Source organism: Cyprinodon tularosa, unplaced genomic scaffold, assembly GCF_016077235.1.
Source record: "Cyprinodon tularosa strain WSP-4 unplaced genomic scaffold, ASM1607723v1 ctg98, whole genome shotgun sequence".
Taxonomy (NCBI): domain Eukaryota; kingdom Metazoa; phylum Chordata; class Actinopteri; order Cyprinodontiformes; family Cyprinodontidae; genus Cyprinodon; species Cyprinodon tularosa.
This window is the reverse complement of record NW_024039762.1, coordinates 264,989-284,295: the sequence shown is the minus strand read 5'-3', so window position 1 is coordinate 284,295 and position 19,307 is coordinate 264,989. Positions and strand designations below refer to the sequence as shown.

General features: G+C 39.7%; 2 protein-coding genes across 8 annotated transcripts in view; both read left to right on the top strand.

Annotated features, from left to right (window-relative positions):
• shroom2a (shroom family member 2a) overlaps positions 1-7,709 on the top strand; it is a 63,985-nt gene extending 56,276 nt beyond the window's left edge. For 5 of the 6 annotated variants that reach the window (XM_038275808.1, XM_038275809.1, XM_038275812.1 and 2 more), the window contains 5 exons: positions 2,800-3,345; positions 3,824-4,357; positions 5,879-6,047; positions 6,139-6,411; positions 6,489-6,761. In XM_038275808.1, the coding sequence (XP_038131736.1) occupies positions 2,800-3,345; positions 3,824-4,357; positions 5,879-6,047; positions 6,139-6,411; positions 6,489-6,761 (1,795 nt within the window). Of the gene's footprint in view, positions 1-2,799; positions 3,346-3,823; positions 4,358-5,878; positions 6,048-6,138; positions 6,412-6,488 lie in introns of all 6 variants that reach the window. The other variant, XM_038275807.1, reaches the window with a different exon arrangement.
• A 64-nt stretch (positions 7,710-7,773) lies between these two features.
• Positions 7,774-13,975, top strand: cldn34a (claudin 34a). 2 transcript variants are annotated; one of them, XM_038275840.1, is made up of 2 exons: positions 7,774-7,922; positions 12,456-13,975. In XM_038275840.1, the coding sequence occupies exon 2, from the start codon at positions 12,515-12,517 to the stop codon at positions 13,250-13,252; it is 738 nt and encodes a 245-aa protein (XP_038131768.1). In that variant the 5' UTR covers positions 7,774-7,922; positions 12,456-12,514; the 3' UTR covers positions 13,253-13,975. The 2 variants fall into 2 exon arrangements, with proteins under 2 accessions (XP_038131768.1, XP_038131769.1); XM_038275841.1 differs by having other exon boundaries at positions 7,786-7,922; positions 12,453-13,975.
• Positions 13,976-19,307: the final 5,332 nt, after the last annotated feature.

Below are 19,307 nucleotides of genomic sequence, written 5' to 3'. Positions count from 1 at the left end.
TGAAATATACAAAAACCATTTTAGGGAAAACTACAGATTTAAATTGCTTCGTTTTAATTAAGTTTACGTTCTTAATACCCTTTATGTCTGACATATATTTACTCTGAGTAAATCTCCAGCAGAGAATCACAAAGTGTGACTCATGACTCGGCATTTGGCAGCCAGTTTTTCAAGAATCATCCGAAACTAAAGGGGTGTAAAGTAACTGATATTGAGCAACTGCATTGTTGGAGCTGCACCATCTGACGCTCACATTTACGTTACAACAACAGAGCAGATGGAGGATGTTATTGTTATGGTAAGGTCTGGTAGGAGAGCTCCACCCTGATGGGGAAATTGATACAGGTGGAAAGTGACACCAGCAGGTGGCTTCAGTCATAGAGGTTCTGACAGATGACTGGATGCTCCTTTAATGCTCTGGATGGATATTAGAATGTCACTTAAGGTGAGAGGGTTAATGTCCTGATATGCCTGTATTTGATTATTTTAAATGGTTAAAATGCTTGATTTGTAGGGGTTTGGGGATATTATTATTGTTTCATGACATCTGTTTAATTTTAGCAATCAGTTAAAGAGCTCTAGGTTGTTTCAGCTCTAGCAGAAATAAGCCCCTGTCAGAGGTTGGTGGGACCGAGTACAGTGTTTTATATCACTGTAGAGGGACTCTGGTCCAGTCTAATGTCCTTACAGAGAATTTACCTCACTAAGTTGATACTTTGACTAGGCCGAACTCAGAGGAAAGAGTCTTCATAGTACCGTAGATGTGTTCCCAAATGGTATCATGCACACATGGAGCAGAGGAGTGGTTGTTTTTGTTTCTGAACATTTATAGTAAACATGAAAACACTTTTTTAACTTTCTATTTGTTTTTTTTGTTTTTTTTTGTGGACTTTTTGAATCATTTCCCCCCTTTGTATCCTTATTTATGTTTATTGTAGATCTGTCAGGGCTTTATGAATTTACATTATCTTTTTGACAGGATTTAAAAAAAAACTGACTTTGTTTATTATTTACTTTTTGTTACTGATTGTTAAGGGACAATGCATGAAAATACCAGTTAAACTCTAAGCTATGTCAGAGTTAGCCAAAAGGCTAGTTATTATTCATAGTCCTTGTTCAGATGTAAAAAAAAAAAAAATAGAGGTATATAGCAATTGATACATGGTGAGTTCATATGTTTTTTTTCAGCTTTCATTACACTGTCACAAGTACAGAGCAACAAAATTCCCTCTCTGCATTTAACCCAGCCCCTTGGGGAGCAGTGGGTTGCCATTGTGTGACACCTGATGAGGAGTGTGTGGTTAAGGGTCTTTGCTCAGGGACCCAGAGTGGCAGTCTGTGGGAGTGGGGCTCGAACTCAGAACCTCAGGATTCCAAGCTCTATGCCCTAACCACTACGCAGCCACTCTCCCCGTGCAGCAGGAGCAAAAACTAAAGACAAACAAGCAATAAAGATTTGATACCTAGCAGCAGATTTGGTGGAATACATGCAGCAGCATTTAGAGGGTTAACATTGATAAGTTGGTGTTACAGTCATTAGCTAGTGTCGCTTTTAACTTTGAAAAACATTCATTATTATAAAGGAAAAGTAAAAACAAAGAGAAAACAATATGAATACAGCAGAATGGGAATTACACAAAAAGCACAAAAGCTCTAATTGATGTAGGAATGTGGTTCTTCTTTTTAGAGGCTCAACAGAAAAGGCTGATTGACTAAAAGCAGTTTTCCTTGGTGGAATAATTCAGTCCGCTCTATATGTAGAGATTAAGGATGTTATATGCTAGGAAAGTATTTTTAAACTAGTGGTGATGACAGAGCTTCTTTGTCCAAGTTGTTTTACCCTATTTATACAGACACTGGTGTCAGGCTGCTTGATTTTAAACTTACAGCAGTCAAAGTTGACATAATTAGAGCTCTAGAGTTAAATCTGAGGTAATTATGGACTAATATCCTAACCTTCTTTCTAAAAAGGTTCCTGCTGTTATGAAAACTCACCCTCTCATGCCTCTGGCTACTTCTAGGATCCTGTTGGTTTTATGCTTCAGCAATGAAACTTTAACACATTATGTGGAGCCGGTGCTGAAGCATGAGAGAGGATCTAGCTACAGACCTTTTTTGGGGGGACATGTTAGAGCTTGTGAGGATTTAAACCAGGAGCTTTGAGTTGTGGCGTCAGTCTGCTCCAAAGCCACCATATTTGAACTCGTGACTATGAAAATGAATTGAGCCTTTAATCAAAGCTGTGTGATTTATGGGCTAATGGCTCCAAATAGAAGCTGTATCAGAAGATACAGGGAATGTAATCTGTGCGTATGAAACCATGATATTAGTCTGTTTGGTTTTTCTTTCATGCACACAAAGCAGGCTGGATGGATGAGTTAATGACTGCTTTAAACTCAGCCGGGTGGTTAAATTAAGCTGAATGATTGAACAATTAAAGGTTTAAGTCTGTTTACCAGCAGGCCTCTTAATGACTCCACTTCCAGTGCTAAAGTCTGTGACTTTTCCTCTAAAGAGTTAAAACTGAGTGGGATTGAGGCAGGAAAAAGTGATCTGCTCTGGAGGAATATTTATCCCTCTCTGCAGACTTTGTGGGGAGTGAAATATTCCTCTCCGAGCTTCCAGATGAGCGGTTGCTAAGCAGAGGGAAGACGTGTGTCTTGTCATGGTGGCATAATCACAGTGGCTGATGGTGGGGTGAAGGAGACCTGCTCCACCGTGTATTATTTGAATAAGGTGCAGATGATAGCCTTATGTTGGCAGCCTGTGTAATTAAAAGCTTTCTGTTGTGTTCCTCAGGTCCTACCACGGCAATTCAGGTGACTGCAGAGAGAGAGAAAAGCCAGCAGAGATTGAGAATTACGCCGCACCACCCCCTCCGCTCATGACAGGAGCCAATCCTGACTGCAGACGGAGATCTACTGCTGCTGCCACCAGGAACCACAAGTCTGTATCTGTTTCTCCCTGTCCCACTGAGCCAGGGGAGCACAGCCCCACACAGCCCCCGGCTGCAGCACCAGTTAAACAGCAAGAAATCGACTCCCAGATCTCCTTCACTGGTTCCCAGAGTGACGTCCTTAACCAGTGCCCTTCAAACTTTGAACCTAACCCAACTTTTCATCCCACCTCCTCTGCAAAGACGGATTGTGAGCAGGGCAAAGGACAAGAGGCAGAACATCATCCATCAACATCCAATCCTCAGCCTGTCTCCTCTGCCCAGGCTTCCTCCTACAGACCTTCAGGGCTTTTCGGCATGGAGGGGCAGCGCTCTCCCTCTCCACATTTCTCTCCGCAGAGACTCAGCGACAAGCCTCCGGTGTCTCTTCACGCAGACGAATCAAACAGGTAACGTTTGGGCTTCAGCGGGACCAGGGTTTGTTTGGAAAAAGCAGCAGTTTTAGATGCTGCTGTGTCTTAATGCTGCATGTACAGAGGAGAATAATGGGAGGCACTGTTTCTGTAGTAGCAACATGTGAGTGCCATCAAGCTGTGGTAACTTAGGAGGATTCTCTGCATTTTTCTATTTGGATAATTCTTCTAAATGCTAAAAAAAATGGTTTGTTTATTCTTTTATTCCACATTTCAATCAAATCAGTGTCATCTGTTGTGAATTTTAGACCCTGTAGACAGATTAGAGCTGCAGTTTGTTGAAACCAAAAGGGTAGGAGGAGTCTACTTGCCCTGGATATTCCAGCACATTGGGCATGGAAAAAATTCCAGCTGCCAACATGCGGCCAAACTGAAATCAAATCATGGCTTCAAGGAGAGGCCTCTTCCAGAGAAAGAGTATCTTTAAATATCTCTGCATTTGATTCTCTTTCAGGGTGGAGCATTTGATAGAAAACCAGAATACCGCAGCAAGAAAAGTTCCCATCAGGATCGTACACTCAGAAGGAAGTGAAGAGAAAGAGAACTCCCCGTTTCTCCAGCAGAGTGACCTCCCTCACAGCGAGGCCGGGGGCCAAAGTGTGGCCAGGCTCGGTGCTCTGCCAGCTCTGGGACAGGACTCTGTTTTCTGTGCCTTTACCCGACAGAGGGAGCCAGAAAACAGCCCAGAACCTGAGGTGCAGCAGAGAGACCCATACATGACCACTTTGGGAGATTATCCAAGCTCCAACAGTGAGGAGCTCAGCAGTAAGGAAGAAGGACTGAGTGAGAGGGAGGAACAGAAGAGAGAGGAGTTGGCCCGGGACATCATGGGGAAGGATAAATCACTGGTTGATATTCTGGATCAGAGCAAGATGAGGACCACTATGGACCTGATGGAGGGGATCTTCCCTCAGGGGGAGCAGCTGTTGGATGGAGCCCACCAGCGCAGGAAGATACAGACCAAGCAGACCAAGCCAGCCGAAGGGAGGTGAGCATCACGTGGCTTTTGGATCAGAACCCAGTGAGCTCTGGTCATCAATCTCCAGTTCAACCCTGAGAAATCAGCGTGTTTTAATCCTCATTCCTTATTCTTCAATCTGCTTGTTGCTTTCATGATTTTTTTTATGATAGACACACAGAAATCGACAGCCTTCCCTCGGTTAGATGAACTGCAAAAACATTCTGAAAATGAGTAAAAACTTCTTCAAATAAGTGTATTTAATCTTAATTTGAGTATGGAAAATAAGATGATCTGCCAATAGAAGGAGCATTTTTAACCTGAGAATAAGATAATTTTACATTATGCACTTGAAATAAGAGACTGCTGTTTTTTTTTCTTATTTCAAATGTAAATTTTCTTGTTTCATTGGCATAGTGTCTCACTTACCAGCTTAATTGCAGAAAAAAAATGACTTATTTTAAGAAAAATTGACTTAATTAGATTTACATTTTTTGCAGTGTCAGCAGGTCAGAAACCTTTTTATTTGCTTAGAAGAACCGAAAAAGGCCCTGAATAGATGTCGGTTTATATATGAAGACAAAATGCTTCCCCTCTATTTTGATCAAATCAAAACTATATCAGAATTTTAAAATCAGCTTCTTTTTGTGCGAGTTACAGGACCTGTTCTTCTGCTGCAATATTTCACAATGTAAACGATCTTTGACCGCAGCTTTTCATGCTGCCTTCAAACACCTTATGCTGGTTTTTCTGCAGTATTTTGATTCATGGACTAAATTTAACTCAGAAAATGTTGATTATTTAGCTGTTTCTGTTACCGGGCTGCAGGTTTTGGCTCTATTTGCAGTTTTTGCAGCAGAAGTTAATCAGTTTTTATTTAAGATTTCCAGTGAAAGCATCGTGATGCCTTATACTTTATTATTTCCTGCCTTTGGAAAAGAAACACTTGACAGCCATCATTGTGGTGTTTGTTTTACAACAGACTGATTTGCATGTAGATCAGGGGGGAGTTATTTCAGTTTCTGGGGCTGGTATCCTGCAACTTTTAGATTAATCTTAGGTCCAACACTCCAGAATCACAGTGCTGAGTTACCTCCTCAGTATGCAGTCATTTTCTCCAAACTCCACTCATCTAATGACTTGATACAGGTGTGCTGAACCAAAGGTACATCTAAATATTGCAGGATACTACTGAGGTGGATGATGCAACAATGGCTGCTATCGCTGTTCTTTAACAGACCGCTTTGGTGAATTTATTCCTTTAACTTAACTTTGAGAACCAATTAATTGAGCAGGGCTAAGAAATTGAAGTTCCTTTAAAAGCATCAATTTAAAAAGACATAAAAAGGCATCAGCTCCCTTTATTTTGAGGGGGAAGTTTTGGGCATAGTGTCACCTATGTTTTGTTGTGGAGTTTCCCCACATATTACCTGTTTCACCCAACCTATCAATAATATAGTTTGTGTTCTCTGACTCTTTTATTGATGGAGGGCGCAGAGTTTTTTCTTTTCTACTTTAATCAAGTTTTATATGTTTTAAATTAAATTTCAGGGAAAAGGAGGACAAATTGGCGGCAGCAGCCTCCATGGTGACCAGTTCAACATATTACAGCACATCTGCTCCCAAAGCCGAGCTGCTGATCAAAATGAAGGACATGCAGGGACAGGACGAGGAGGAAGACTCTGAGGATGAGCTGGATATTGGCTTGAACAACAAAAAGGTACAAAGGATCGTCTCTGACTCAATCTTTGTAACATCAGTGTAGAAAAGTATTTTTCTGATGGTTTTTTAAAACTGTTTTCCCAATTTAGCAAGAGCTGATTGACAGCCTCAAAAAAAAGCTGCAGGTGCTGCAAGAGGCTAAAGAGAGCCTTCTGGAGGACATCATGGACAACAACGCTCTGGGAGACGAGGTGGAAGCCCGGGTCCAGCAGGTGTGCCGGCCGAATGAGCTGGAGAAGTTCAGGATGTTTGTTGGGGACTTGGACAAAGTGGTGAGCCTGCTGCTGTCCCTCTCAGGCCGCCTGGCCAGGGTGGAAAATGCTCTTAATAATCTGGAGGAGGACGCTGCACCGGAGGAGAGGGTAAGAACTGGAAAGCTACAGCTGCTCATTGATCTGCTCGGTTTGTGAGATTCTTATTTCCTGTGTTTCTTCTTCAGCGTACGCTGATAGAAAAGAGGAAGCTTTTGATCCGCCAACACGAGGATGCAAAGGAGCTAAAGGAAAACCTGGACCGTAGGGAAGGTGTCGTTTGTGACATATTGGCCAACTACCTGCAGGAGGACAGCCTGGCAGACTACGAGCACTTTGTGAAGATGAAGTCGGCGCTCATCATCGAGCAGCGTAAGCTGGAGGACAAAATCAAGCTTGGCGAGGAACAGCTGAAATGTCTGATGGACAGCCTGCCCATCGAGGAAAGACTGGCCTTCTGAAGAAAAGAGCAGCGAGATCATGGCTCCAGCTTTCAGTTCAGCTCCGTCACCAGCAGAGGGAGACAGAGATCTGAACCTGCAGCTGAGAAGCCTGTCTGGGACAAAGGAAAAGTGTTTTTTTTCTGTTTGCTTCACCACTTCACGTCTTTATCGGAATGTTTTGGACTGCATGGGAGGCAGCTCTCAGTCCAGATGCTCCTCCTTGTCAAACCACTATATCTAACATCCCACTGTATTTTTACTTTGTTTGTATCCCTAGTAATTTATTGTAGCCTTTTGAATCTGCATGGAGGGGGGCAGTATCTTGTCATAGCCATGCTACCTGATGCGTGTTACAGTATTTATCGGTCTACAAAAATCCAAATATTTCAGGTAACTTTAAAGCAAACTAGCGTTTTGTTTCCCAGCAGAGTTCCTGTGGCCTTGTCTTTCTTCACCCAACAGAAGCGTCTCTGATCCAGACCTAAAATAGATTTTCTTTGCAGTGGTTGTAGAAACATCACAACAAAGACTCAGTGCTGTTCTTTGTATCCACTGTAGAAACACATTTTTTAAAAATAATTATTACCACTATATATTAGCTAAGTTTTTATATAATTTGTGATATCTTCACTGTGTTTTCTAATGCACTGTGTAGAAGCTGAAAGCACCATTACATTGCTGTCGTCGTTACTTGAATAGTTAAAAAAAAAACGTTGTTTAGGTAAAGCTTTTTAGGGACGGATAAAAGGAAGAAAAAAAAAAACAAAGCGATCTGGTTTTTAATATCAAACCCATGAAGCTTTGTTGGTTAAATCAAGCCTTTCGATCTAAACCCAGACAGAAGCCGTTTGTTTGGCTGCTACAGAAGGTTGCTCCAAGTTTACACACTTTGTACACCGCCACATCCTGACTCTAAACACTTCATCAGCTCTGCTCCCTCTTATGAAATAAAGACTGCTGAAATCACAAGGGCTTCTTCTGTGTGGTCCGTTCCCTCCCCAGAGTCAACCATTAACTCCACCACACCCTTCCCTGCACCGATAAGCTTGAAGGTGACGACGTTGGCGTGACGAAGAATCCTATGAAAAGTCGATGTTGATCATAAGTGAAGGAAAATGTAGAGTTTTGCTCTCATAGACGCATTCAGGGCAAATTGGTTTGAGCTACAAAGTCATCCAGGTGAGTACATGGAGGAGATGTCACTGTGTTTCTGTATAACCTTCAAAGATTCAATAGATAATCATTGACATGGTCAGATCAGACTTCACCTACAGGTGGCTTATTTAAAACTATACTTATTTATTTAAAGGATCTCATTTTAACCTTCAAAGCAGGTGTGTATTGTGAACTCCATACTGTTGACTCCTAGTTTAATATTTACTTCAAGGTAAGAGGTTGAAGCACCAGCGGATCAAAAAAAGTTGCTTCATAACAAAATATCTACGGGTATAAATATAACGCTGCACTTTGGCCTTATGACGTGATTTAATATCTGGATGACGGTTCAAAACAAACTTGTTTTCTGTGGTTAAAGTGGTGTGGAAACTGGTAAAACCAGAATCTATTGGTTTTCTTCATGTTATTTTACCGGAGAAAGGATCTTAACTCCTTCCTTGTTTTGGTTGGTGGATATTTTTTTATGTAGATGAGGAATTTTACTTTTTAAACAATGAATCTGACATTTGTAGAAGAATGTTTCTAGATTATCTATTTCTTAACTCAGGAGGTGAGGAAATCTCAAGATTTGTCTGATCTAGCCTCAAGGACAGCTCTGGGGAGAGGCAATGTGGACTGGAGTTTATTGTTAAAATTAATGAATGTTCAAATGATGCTAGGATATTCAAGATGGCGGCGCTATACAGTAACTATCACTAGGTGGTTTCCATCTGGAGCAGGGCTTGGAAATAGTTTGGTGCTGGTTTAGTGGTAAAACTGGCAGAAATTTATTCATAAAATATAACAAAAAACCTGAAAAATATAAAATAATGTGTTCATTGAAACATTATTGTTTACATTTCATAACAGTAGAAAAGACTAACTATAGAGGCAGAGATCTAAATCCAGTTTACCAGCATGCGTTGAAAGCAACAATGCATTCAGCTCTGAGACTTGATGATCTTTAACCCCCTTATATTCTAATTAAACAGATTGATAAAAGCTCCAGTTTTATTTAAAGAAAAATCGTCTGCCACCTCGCGGCACATAGTCCTATGCTTCGTCCTTGAATGGAAATGGTGGATCACATCTGCAGACAAAGGGTAGAGAACGAAAAGCATTGATCCAAGGAGCTTTAATAAGTCTTTATAGCATACAGGTAAAAGGAAAACCACGTGGGTCACACTGAGGACATCTCTATCAAGGTGACCTGGTCACAGGGGAGCCGACGGGAGTTTGGGGCCCCATGAAAGACATTGATACTGGGTTCTCCACAAAAAAAAAAATGCATGCAAGCTTTAAATCTGCTATGAAGATGCACTGCAGAGTATCTTTTACATTTTCAATCTAATTTTTATTGTAAAATTTATACAAGGAAAATGATCAAAAAGTTAAATATACATTAACTTTACAATTAAGTTTAGTTATGTTTACATTTACATCCTATCAAAATAATAACGGCTCATTTAAAACAAAAAGCACAGCTGTATCTATGCACACATGAATAGAAATAGCTTTAGGATTGTGAGAATATATTCCTATTAGGTTTAAATATAATCTAAGGGACAGATTATTCTTATGTTGGCCATGAGAACTAATTTTTCCTTGTATACGTGTAATGATATAATATGTAATTTTGGTGTGGCTATATCAGGCTGCTCATGAATGATCAAGATTTATAGATTTCTTTTAATGGTTGTAATTTAATCTGAATATAAAATCTAACTAAACTTTTTTTTTTAAATATAGACAGATTTTAATCCAGGTTGCTGGATGGCACCCAATGTACCTCAGCTGTCCAGGATACAGTTTAAATAACTGGAGGCCATTTCATTTTAGAGAAAAAAAAGTTCTCCAATTTTATATATATATATATATATATATATATATATATATATATATATATATATATATATATATATATATATATATATATATATATATACACTAGCGTTCAAAAGTTTGGGATAACCCAAACGATTTTGTGTTTTCCTGAAAAGTCACACTTATTCACCACCATACGTTGTGAAATTAATAGAAAATGGAGTCAAGACATTGACAAGGTTGGAAAAAAGGATTTGTATTTGAAATAAGATTTTTTTTTTTTTACATCAAACTTTGCTTTCGTCAAAGAATCCTCCATTTGCAGCAATTCCAGCATTGCAGACCTTTGGCATTCTAGCTGTTAATTTGTTGAGGTAATCTGGAGAAATTGCCCCCCACGCTTCCAGAAGCAGCTCCCACCAGTTGGATTGGTTGGATGGGCACTTCTTGCGTTCCATACGGTCAAGCTGCTCCCACAACAGCTCAATGGGGTTCAGATCTGGTAACTGCGCTGGCCACTCCATTACCCATTGAATACCAGCTGCCTGCTTCTGCTATAAATAGTTCTTGCACAATTTGGAGGTGTGTTTAGGGTCATTGTCCTGTTGTACGATGAAACTGGCTCCAATCAAGTGCTGTCCACCGGGTAAGACATGGCGTTGCAAAATGGAGTGATAGCCTTCCTTATTCAGAATCCCTTTTACCCTGTACAAATCTCCCACCTTACCAGCAACAAAGCAACCCCAGACCATCACATTACCTCCACCATGCTTAACAGATGGCGTCATGCATTCTTCCAGCATCTTTTCATTTGTTCTGTGTCTCACAAACGTTCTTCTTTGTGATCCAAACACCTCAAACTTGGATTCATCCGTCCACAACACTTTTTTCCAGTCTTCCTCTGTCTAATGTCTGTGTTATTTTGCCCATCTTGATCTTTTTCTTTTATTGGCCAGTCTCAGATATGGCTTTTTCTTTAGCACTCTGCTCTGAAGCCCAGAATCTCGCAACCACCTCTTCACTGTAGATGTTGACACTGGTGTTTTCCAGGTACTATTTAATGAAGATGCCAGTTGGGGACCTGTGAGGCATCTGTTTCTCAAACTAGAGACTCTAATGCACTTATCTTCTTGCTCAGTTGTGCAACACGGCCTCCCACTTCTTTTTCTACTCTGGTTAGAGCCTGTTTGTGCTGTCCTCTCAAGGGAGTAGTACACACTGGTGTAGGAAATCTTAAATTTCTTAGCAATTTCTTGCTTGGAATAGCCTTCATTTCTAAGAACAAGAATAGACTGTCGAGTTTCAGATGAAAGTTCTCTTTTTCTGGCCATTTTGAACGTTTAATTTACCCCAAAAATGTCATGCTTCAGAAACTCAATCTGCTCAAAGGAAGGTCAGTTTTGTAGCTTCTGTAGCGAGCTAAACTGTTTTCAGATGGGTTTTCTAATCATCATTTAGCCTTCTGAGCCAATGAGCAAACACATTGTACCATTAGAACACTGGAGTGATAGTTGCTGTAAATGGGCCTCTATACACCTATGTAGATATATATTGCACCAAAAACCAGACATTTCCAGCTAGAATAGTCATTTACCACATTAGCAATGTATAGAGTGTATTTAGTTAGAGTTAAGACCAGTTTGAAGTTATCTTCATTGAAAAGTACAGTGCTTTTCCTTTAAAAATAAGGACATTTCAATGTGACCCCAAACTTTTGAACGGAAGTGTATATATATATATATATATATATATATATATATATATATATATATAAAGAATTGTATTAAATTTTTTGTAATGGTAAACAGAGGAAAATGACTGTACTGATGCAAACTGGCCTTTCCCTGAACACATTGGGAGAGGGAGGCGGGTGGGGGGTTGAATCACTGCAAGAAGGACAATAGTGGTTATTATATATATTTTATATTGTACCATTTATTATAGATAATTATTTATATAATAAATGAATATTTGTTTTTCTTTCGCTGTTTACTGCTGAAAAATGAGGGAGAACACAAAGATCATTTATTTCATTGCTGGATTTTATTCTTACACTGGAAAAAATCAAAATCTAGATAAGTCATTTTTTCTTAAAATAAGTGCATTTCTTAAATTGAGGAGATTAAAGAGGCATTTTGCCAATGGAACAAGACAATTTAGATTTAAAATAAAAAAACACAACTGCATCTTCTTATTTCAAGTGAATTTTATCTAAATGTCTTATTTTAAGGGTAAAAATGCTCATTCCATTGGCATATTATCAAATTTACCTATTCAAATCAAGGGTAAATACACTTAATTTAAGAAATGTTTACTTATTTCTAGTTCAAAAAAGTACTCCAGGGTGTTGTTCAGCATGGGGGTGAGTAGAAAATGAAGGCTAATCATGTTTTGGGTGTACTATTCCTTTAAGTCCCCCCACCCCCCACCCCCCCAGCAGCAGAAAAGCTGCTCAGAGATGTCGGTTAGAAAAACTATGGGGACGACAGAAGACTTAAGACTGAGGTGGAGTCTCATCCTGAAACAGGGCTCTTCACATTCATGCTTTAGAACGGCCTAGTCAAAGTACAGATATACACCTAAATGTGTAGAGAGTAGAAAAAGGTTGCTCAGAGATACTTTAGTCAGATTTCTACAAAGTATCGACTCAGAAGATTTACATGGAGTCGGTATGTGAACTTTAAAAAGCTTAGTGTGTGATTTTCAAACCTTGCTTTGTTTTCTGTCCAGCAGCAGTAATGACACCCTGCAGCCTCTTGTTTTGAGCATCAGCAGCCCCCCCAGGATCAGGGATGATCTACCTGGCTCACACAGCACACTGGCAGTTCCTGGGACTTTTGTCCGGGGTCCTGGCATGGCTCTTCATCATGGTAACATCCGGCATCAACGAGTGGCGGCTCTGGTACGTGGAGGACGCCACTGTCATCACCTCAGGCGTGGCCTGGGTGGGAATCTGGAGGGCGTGCTTCTACAGTCACGTCCTGCCGGACACTGAGAACTGCCAGAGCATCAGCATCTCAGACAGTTTCCTCCCACCTGAGATCCCCTTGGCTCAGGTGCTGATGATGCTGGCGGTGATCTCCGGCCTGGTGGGGAACATCAGTGCAGCTTTGGCCATGAGGATGGCTTACTTCTCGGTGGAGGACCGCAGGAAGATGAGGACGGTCTTTGTCCTGTCTGGGGCTCTATATTTGATCACAGCAGTGTTCTCCTTGGTGCCTCTGGTGTGGAACATGACCTCCGTTTTGAAGAACAACACCATCGACTTTCCTGTAGAGTTCAACCTCCCTGCGGCGCCTATCAGGCAGAGTGTTGGAGCAGCGATCGCAGTTGGCATCATGGCTTCCATCCTACTAATTATCAGTGGGGTGATCTTCCTCTGCTACAGGTCCTCATCGCAGCCCTTGAAGCAAACTGCAGACCCACTCAATGGTCCGTGGACAGAGACAACACTGCAGAAGAAGGCCGAGCGGCCAAACGCACAGAGCCAAGGGATGGACAATCAGGGGTTCCACCGTGAAGAAAACTAATGATGCTCTGGCATCTTAAGGACTTACATTTCAAGAACACCTTTATTCAACTGTTTGTCACCTTATTCATCACCTCCACAAGAAAAAACTACTAAAACACAACAGCAGCAAGCACATTTCTGCAGAAAGGGGTCAAAATGAAGTCAGCTTCTGTCAGTCTAGATTTTTTTTTCCAGTGTTATTTTAGTTGGAGGCAGCAATTGTATTATTTACTATCATATCGACATACTTCCTGGTATTTTCTCACTATTGTACCAGATATCTTTATTCCAATCCTCTTCATGGCCTTAGAGTGTATTAATGAATAAAAATGATCATAAAGAACAAGGGAAGCAACAGACAAATTCAAGGTGAAAGTGTTGGAAAAGTTTAAAACAGGGTTAGGTTATAAATCAATGTTATGTTGATCATCTCCCAGAGCTCCGTTTAATCCATTACCTGCTAATGAGAAGAATAGAACTCAACTAAAAAAGTGAAAATGCTGGCAGGATGCTTCCCTTCAACAGGTAACAGTTACAGCTGCTCAGAGATGATGTGAAGATGACTGCAGCTGAGGACAGTTTAGTTAAAAGCTGCAGACCTAAAATTCAAGAGCCTGCAACATACAGATCGACAGTGTAAATAAGAGCAAAACATATTCAGTGTTAGAATGGCCTAGTCAAAGTTCATACCTGCATCCAGTTAAAAAGTAATTGAAAAAAGGACTGAATCCAGTGGAAAAAACATTAAGAAAGGCACTTAGCTTCAGCTATTTCTTAAAATTCATATGATCATAACAAACTGTCAATTAATACATTTTATTTTTTCATTTTATATATATATATATATATATATATATATATATATATATATATATATATATATATATATATATATATATATATATATATATATATTGTCCTTACGTTTAAAGGACAGGAAACTGTTTTGTGGAAGTGATGTAAACACATCTTATGTTGATATGAGAATTATAGCTTTAGGTTCAAAAGTTCAGAAAAGAGTCATAAAATAAGAATAGATAGTTAAATAATGTGTAACAAATTGTAAAAAAAAAAAAAAAAAAAAAAGAATATATCTGAATAAAAATCTACATTTAACTAATTTTAAAATTTGTCCAACAGACATCGTTCGGACGTGGATTGAGTATTGTCTGAAATGTTAATGTAGCGTTGTCCATGTGCTGTTTCCCCTCCTTCCAGTGATGTGAACCTTCCTCTGATGAACACATGAGGCCATCATGAGGTTCAGGGTAATAAAGGAGTGTTTCATGAACGATAACAAAGCCAGGAAAGCTGTCTGTATGTGTGGGTGTAAGTTACGTGTGACGGCTCATCGGTTTCATCACACTGAAGGCGTGTTGGAGGCGCCAAGGTGTGGATTTCTGATGGCCTCCATGTCAGATAGCCTATCTGTAAGTCAGGTTGACTCGGGGGCCCTACTCGTGTAATCTGTGTAGAACGATGGCAGGCATGTGAGTGCAGAGAGAGAGAGGCATGAGAACAGGCACACACTGATCCAGTGGCTTTCTGCACCTCTCTGCAGGAGGCAGCTGGGTGAAAAACAAACGCTCCTCTTGACTTCTCTGAATCCACAGAGTGGATTAATGCTTGGAACAGCTCTGACCCTCACAGAAATGCCTTGAGGTGCGTTATGACAGACTTCAAAATGTTCACCCATTAACATAATTGCTCAAGAACATTCCTACAGACTATATATTTGGAGAAAGCTATTTAAACAGTTATCCATCAAATCCTTCCTCCTTGAGCAGCCTCCCTACACATAATCTACACTCCCCTCTGCAGATAACACCGACATAACACACACACAGCTTGTGTTGAGATGTCTCACACACATTGACTCAGTGATAAAACATGGTAAGGAAAATAAAAAGGACTCCTGTGATTGATGCACGTGATTTAGAGCATTTGAATCACTGCAATTCTCCCTAAAGCGAGCAAACTGAATAACAGTTGTGCAGAAATGTTGGCGTTTTTCTGCAGTAAATAAAAGATCAAAGTGAGATAACTGGTGGTAGAGTTCAGGGAGGAAGAGCTCTTTTTTAATGTTCCTCAGAGATTAGTGCCATCTTCAACAGACATCAAGATCACATATGATTTACTGCAGTGGTGGAAAATAAGAGTCGCTGCTTTAGAGCCTTTAAATGTTTCTATAAAATAACCTGATGGATGATTTTGAAAGGATGCAGACGACAAAGCAGATAAAAACATCTGTAAACAGTGGAAATATTTTCTAATATATGTGAGACGATATCTGTCCTCCAAAAGCCAGTCTGCACTGCAAAACATTAAAGTCTAAGTAAGTTGAATTGAGGAGGAAAGTGAGACATTTTGCCAATGGAATGAGACAATTTACATTTAAAATGAAAAAAAAAACAAAAAAAACAATTGCATTGTCTTATTTCAAGTGAATATTATCTAATTATCCTATTCTAAAAGTGAAAATGCTCATCCCATTGGGCAAACTGTCTCATTTACCTACTCCAGTTAAGGGTAAATACACTTAATTTAAGACAGTTTTACTTATTTCTAGATCATTTTTCCAGTCTGGTAATGACTGTGTCTTCCACAGGTAGTTTTACAGTTGATAATTCGTTCTGATTACATAACAGGTCTTAAAGTTCAATATTCCCACTCTGATTCATTTTATAACATCACATTTTTCTTTTATGATTATAGTAATTGAAGCTATAATTCTGATGCAATCACCACCGGACCTCAGTCTATGGAGAATTCAACGCTGTGCCCACATGGATGCACAAATGTATTAGTTCTGGAGTTGAGAAGCGGCAGCCTGTAGGTCTAACCAACTCTGTGAATGTATAATTATTAAAATCCACCATATTTGTTTTGTCCTCGTTTACAGATCTTCTTGCCGTGTCTTGCTAGCCCAACCCAAAAAGGTTCATCCTGAGGGAGGCTGTTTAATCCAGGCAGAGGTGTCATGTAATGAAGTACAAATATTTCATTACTGTACTTAAGTACATTTATGAGTAATCTATACTTTACTCCTTTACTAATTTTTGAACTGAGATGGAGACCAACAAAACCTCCCTCATCCTTGGCCCTACCTCAGAGAATTTTTCCAAATAGTCGAAAAATTTAGCTGTCAATTCATAAAGTGGCATCTGGCTGTTTTTTTTAAGGTTACTTTATATTTTTATACTTTAAGTAGTTTTTGGAGCACATACTTTTTCACTTTTACTTGAGTAAAGAGGTGAAGTTGATACTTCAACTTTTACCAGAGTGTTTTTAAACTGCAGTATCTATACTTCTACTTCAGTAACAAATGTGTGAACTTTTGACACCACTGCATTCAGGATGTGTGGTCTGCAGAGATGACAGCAGCCTGTTTTCCCAACTCGGCTCAGTGCTACGGGTTTAAATCACACATATCATGATGATTTGATTCAGTATCAATTTCCTGACCCAACGTTTTGATTATTTCGATACTCAAGAATCCGCCATGTCTATCTTGACTACTGTTTACGCGAGTGTGTGCATGCAGAAAGAGGGTAATGGCTAAAGGAAGTGAGGTAGGAGGGCAAAATAGGTTTAGCACGGGAGTCAGAATTACGTCCAGGAGCAAATGGATAAAAATAGACCGGTGGACAAAAAAAACATGAATCGATACTCTTGCGGACGTATCGATGCATCGGATAGTTGGATGTTGGATTGATACAAAACCATCATCATTTACACCCCTAGTCAGTACCATAAAGACTGGTCCTCACCTGTTCTGTAGTGAAACCTAACAGTATCCGATGGAAACTGGCTGGCTGGCCATATTGAGGTTTGGGAAGATTTGGTTAGCTTGTGGTTTTTCATTTTTACCCCATTAAACGCAGCCCCAAAAGAAAAGAAATATGAACAGATCAAATTAGTAATAATGCTAAAAAGAATGGAGAAAACTATGGACTCCACATAGAAACTAAGAACTTAAAAAGTTTGTGCAGGATGTATGAATGAAAATACTTTCGTTAAAAGGCTAAGGCAGTGGAGTCCAAACATTTAGGCTATGGGGGTTAAAAAATGTCTTGTATTCAGGGGACAAAAAATATTAATCAAAATGATTTTTAAAAACGTTTTTTTATTTAATTTTATTTTTTTACCTGCTAAATAGTGAACTAAAGCATAGGATATTTGAACAAAACAAGTAAATTAGTTTGATTTTCGTGGAACAAGGATCAATACATGATTGTAGATTCAAACTCTAAATAATCTCTAAAGGTTTGGTTTTAAAGGGAATCTAAGAGAGCAGTTTCAGAGGTAGGAAAGCGAAAGTATCTTAATTCAGGGGTCTTCAACATTTTCCAGGCCAAGGACCCCAAACTGATGGTGAGATGGAGCAGGGACCCCCTAATTATATATATTGTATGAAATTGTGTTCTATCAAACTGGTCCTATAGTCACTCTATTACAGATGGAGTCATGTAATGAAAGTAATTTCTCCCTGGGATTATTAAAGTATTTCTGATTCCTGGTTGATGGGACAGGTGTTGTGAATGAAACGGTGCCAAGCTTGAAAGAGCTCCTGTGTGTCGCTGAATGTGTGCATTGATGACTGAAAGACATCTTCTGCCTCCATTGATCTGTTTACTACAGTCTGGTGAATTCATGTTAATGTGGATTTAAAGACATTTCAATTAGTGGAAAAAAATTGAAGGGGGGGATATAAAAAAAAGTCTAATCAACCAAAATTTTCGCAACCCCCATGCAGTACCTCTGTGGACCGCCTAGGGGTTGCAGACCCCCTGTTGAAGACCTCCGTCTTGAACCGTAAATTTTGTTGCACTGACATTGATCTAAAAAAACAGAGGCCAAGTAGGTAAGAAGAATCTTATGTATTTATGGTATTATCCATAATACTATCCATGCACCAGTGATGGCAAATAAATAACATAAAAACTTTACAGAAGATTAACTGGCTTTATAATTTCTAAGTAAAAAAAATTACTTGACCTTTACTGCCAGACCTTGAATCATCCAGATAAAATTGATCCTGAAAGGGACCTTCTCACTTTATAGATTTCTACACTAGTAGCATACAAGACCTTCCTATTAGATTAAGGCGCCCTGCTAGATTCTTTTATTTCAATTTTGTATTTTACACTTTGTTCTGATGTATTTGTTTAAAAAACTCAAACTGTTTGTATATTTACCTAAACATGACCTCATGACCCGAGGTACGATATTGAAGGTGAGGACTGAGGGAATAAAACATTAATGGAGTCCAGCGGGATAGCATTTCCCCAGCGGGGGTGTGAGAAAAAAGAGGAAAAGTCCAAGATCAAGTGTGAAAAAAGTGAAAAATATTGGTTGATAAGTGGGATAACAGAGAGGTAGTAGTGTTTGTTGAAGCCAAGCTGATGAATGTGTGAGTATTGCTAGCAAATGGTGACAGTGTTTTTATATGTGCTGATTGAGCCCAGCACAAAAATAGTTTTCAGGATCCTAAAGATCCAAGTAAACACTATGAGGACAAATGCTTGGTATATATCACTTTAATCTATTTTGGGGTTTTTAATAGGCATAGTACATAACTGGGTCCATTTGAAACACTTTTTAAAAAGTGTCTATCTGCATCATCATGCGCCGGAACATTAGATTTTTTTAAAATTCAATCCAACAGTCAGACATGGCCACAGTTCACGCCTTTGGCATCCATGGACCAGTCTCTATCAGCTGTCAGTCTGGGTTGCTGCTGCTGCTACTTTTAGACACAGCAGGCAAACCTGTGTCAAGCCAGGCGATGGTAAAGAAGGAGAAGATGTTGAGAAAAAGAGCAGAGAAAGTGTCGACTGCTGGAAGAACTGTGGTGAACTGGTGACAGAAAACTGCAATGGTGTGCTCCTATTTTGAGTATGTTTGGCTCAACCTGCTGCTGTGAAGCAGGATTCTCCACCATGAACATAATCAAAAGTAAAAATGGATCCAGGCTCAGAATGGCCGCCTTGATATGTGCTTTAGAATGGCTTTGTCTCCATTCAAACCCAGGTTTAAAGCCTTGCAGGGCAGCATAAAGTCCACTGCTCTCA

Coding starts and splice junctions, on each gene's coding strand:
- cldn34a (XM_038275840.1), top strand. CDS start 12,515: ATGATCTACCTGGCTCACACAGCACACTGGCAGTTCCTGGGACTTTTG.